Source organism: Sinocyclocheilus anshuiensis, unplaced genomic scaffold (assembly GCF_001515605.1).
Source record: "Sinocyclocheilus anshuiensis isolate Anshui unplaced genomic scaffold, SAMN03320099.WGS_v1.1 scaffold154, whole genome shotgun sequence".
Lineage (NCBI taxonomy): Eukaryota > Metazoa > Chordata > Actinopteri > Cypriniformes > Cyprinidae > Sinocyclocheilus > Sinocyclocheilus anshuiensis.
The window spans coordinates 1762985-1765781 of NW_015546101.1; the positions used below are offsets into that span (position 1 = coordinate 1762985).

Consider the following 2797-nt stretch of genomic DNA (forward strand, 5'->3'; position numbering starts at 1 on the left):
ACTGACGACATGCGAGTTGCTTACTGCATGATATTAAACAAGCAGCCAGAGTAATTCAGACATTCATCATCTTCATTTCCTACATGATCAGCCCTGAGTTTGGCCTGCTTCACACACAAAAACTGGAATGTTCAAAAGACCGTCTTAAAAGTAACCTAGTCTTGCTCTAGCACCAAAGCACTATTCAGTGAAGTTATTGAAATAGACAAAGACAATCAGCTGAACTGTGGCAATGACTGAGACCGACTAGACAGAGTTGTTGTTGGCATCATGGGCAGTCCTGTCAATGACATGAAGACGGCAGGATTCTGAGAGTTTGTTGATGTTTCTCTTCCAATATAACAGCGCTAACATAAAGGAAACTACTTTAAATAAGCGTTTCAAATGCATAAAAAGGAAATGCAACAGATACAGCTCCTGCTCTCAGCAGCAATAAAACATTATTTTGCATGGAGGACAAAATGTATTTACAGTTCCAGATGAACTCTAAATGGTGACAGGACAGTATTGCCTGAGGACAAAGAATAAGGTACACATGACAAGACCTCTGAGAGATGTATGCCATTTCCTAGTTTGGCTGAAAATGTTCTTCTCAGACTCCCTGCGTAGAAGTTCCTGAGAAAAAGAGATGACTGGCATGTCAACAGGTAGATCTTAAACCGTGTGGTTTGCCTTACACTGTGTTTATACCCCTTCATCTGAAGGGTATATTGCAAAACTGTTGTGATGATCAAGCTTTTCTTTTCCATAGCAAAGGACTACACAAGCAGATGACCATATGCTTGCACACAGGTGAAAGTTTCAGTAACCGTTACACAAGAATACAGACACAGAGTGAGAAGGGCAGTAGATTCTGCTATTATCCAAAGGCTATAAATCAGGCGGCTTCAAATCCGCCCCTAAGAAGTTGCCTTCTTAACTATACTCATAAAATCACACAGGAAAAAAAGCAATCCTGTAAAGAAATGAGGTAGTGCTGTTAACTGAGAAAAACTTGGAGCATGAATCAATGTGTCTTTACAAGTACACTCAGAGTTGAAATGATAGAAAATGTACATGGACTCTTAGTGTTCCTTTTTTTTCTTCATTTTTGTCATGTTTTTCTACAAGTATTTGATACAGCAGTCGTGTATATACAAATAAACTTTGAATTTGAGACTCCTGAGACACTACGCTCCAGTCAGGGAATGTGTGTTTTTATTTGTATTGTATTCTGGTTTGTTTGCGTATGTATGTATATGAAAATGTACCTCTGATCTGATCAAGTTAAAGAGACAGTTTACCCAAAAATGAAAATTCTGTCATCATTTTCTCACCCTCAAGTTGTTCCACACCTGTAGGATTTTCTTACTTCTGCAGAAAACAAACAACATTTTTGTCCATGCACAGGTTTGGAGCAACATCAGCAAGAGTAAATGACAAAATGTTCATTTACGGGTGAACAATCGGAATACATGGATACACAATATCCACGTAGAATTGAAAAATGGTGCTAATTTTCTGGAACAACCATTTTAAGCACAGATCTGTGTGTGTTTGTGTGTTTATGTGTGGCGACCCTGAGACAGCAGGAGGTGGTACTTTGTGGCAGGGTTATCTTCTCCGACAAGATCTTCACCCATTGGCACTGATCTCGGACCGAGAATGAGTTCTGTTTCTATATGCAGGGCTGATTTTAGGGTCCTTCGACTTCACCTCAGAGTAAGAACACTCTGACTTCACGTGTGCATGTAAACATATAAACCACTTCACTTCAGCACATTCCATACATGCACACAAAGAGGGGTTAAAGTGTGCCACTGATATGCCCTAAAATGCATTTCCATGGATACTAGTGCTAAAAAAATATTCTATATGTACATACATATAAAATAATGGAACCAAAAGTTTGCAATAAAACAGCCAAGAGAAGAGGCGTGCGTGGCTATGAGAAAATATCAACTTCTCCAGCAGGAAGGTGCCACTCGTTGGTCTCCTCTGTTGTCCTTCTCTGTCCCAGAACTTTCGGAACACCATTTTTTATGCTTCTCTTCCTTCCAGCTTAGGGGTACATATAGTTATGCGCCCCTGAGGTAGAGTGGACAAGGCCAGAGCTGACAAGGGATGAGGGGGAAGCGGGGAGACCTGGTGAGGGCAGAACCTTCCCTGTAGGGCACAGCCTGTGGACACCGTTCTCCAGGGTCTCTGCCTTTGAGTAAAGGGGTTTGGATGAGTGGAAGCCATTAGTAAGCCCCACACCTTGGTTTTTGGCACTGCCCACTGTCGGCTGGCTGAGTCCACTCTCAAATGGTCCATTGTGATTGGACAGTACTTCTGAGATGTGAGTGCTGGGGGTCGGAGATGGAGATTGAGTTTCATGGTTGTTCTTGCTGTGAGCATAAGTTGGATGCGGGTTTGATGGAGTTGCCTTCTCTCCAGGAGAAGGGTGCTTGGAAGATGGAGACTCCAGAGAGAGCTCCATGTCGCTTTGTGAACCCTGGTCAACCGTCGTGCTACACAGCTGTGAATGTACGATGACTTCAGCCTCCACCTGGTTCTTGCTGAAGGAATACAGCCTCTCCACATGTCCGCTCTGCAAATACAGCACATCACAAAAAACACTACTCTTCAAATGGGGATATATTTTTTAAACATTCCTAATATGGTTCTAGTTCTTTTTTTTTTTAAATGTTGAAATAGTTTATGTATAATAGTTAACAGACCTCTATTAAGAATTAAAGGGGTCATATGACGTTATTTTGTGTATTTGGTGTAATGAAATGTGTTTATGCGGTTTAAGGTTAAAAAAAACACATTA

At 41.3% G+C, this 2797-nt stretch overlaps 1 protein-coding gene across 1 annotated transcript in view; it reads right to left on the reverse strand.

Annotated features, from left to right (window-relative positions):
- Positions 1 to 529: 529 nt before the first annotated feature.
- Positions 530 to 2797, reverse strand: part of LOC107700451 (immunoglobulin superfamily DCC subclass member 4-like) — a 111448-nt gene continuing 109180 nt past the window's right edge. The window contains exon 20 of the mRNA XM_016502097.1: positions 530 to 2572. Coding sequence (XP_016357583.1) covers positions 2042 to 2572 — 531 coding nt within the window. The 3' untranslated portion in view covers positions 530 to 2041. The remainder of the gene's footprint in view (positions 2573 to 2797) is intronic.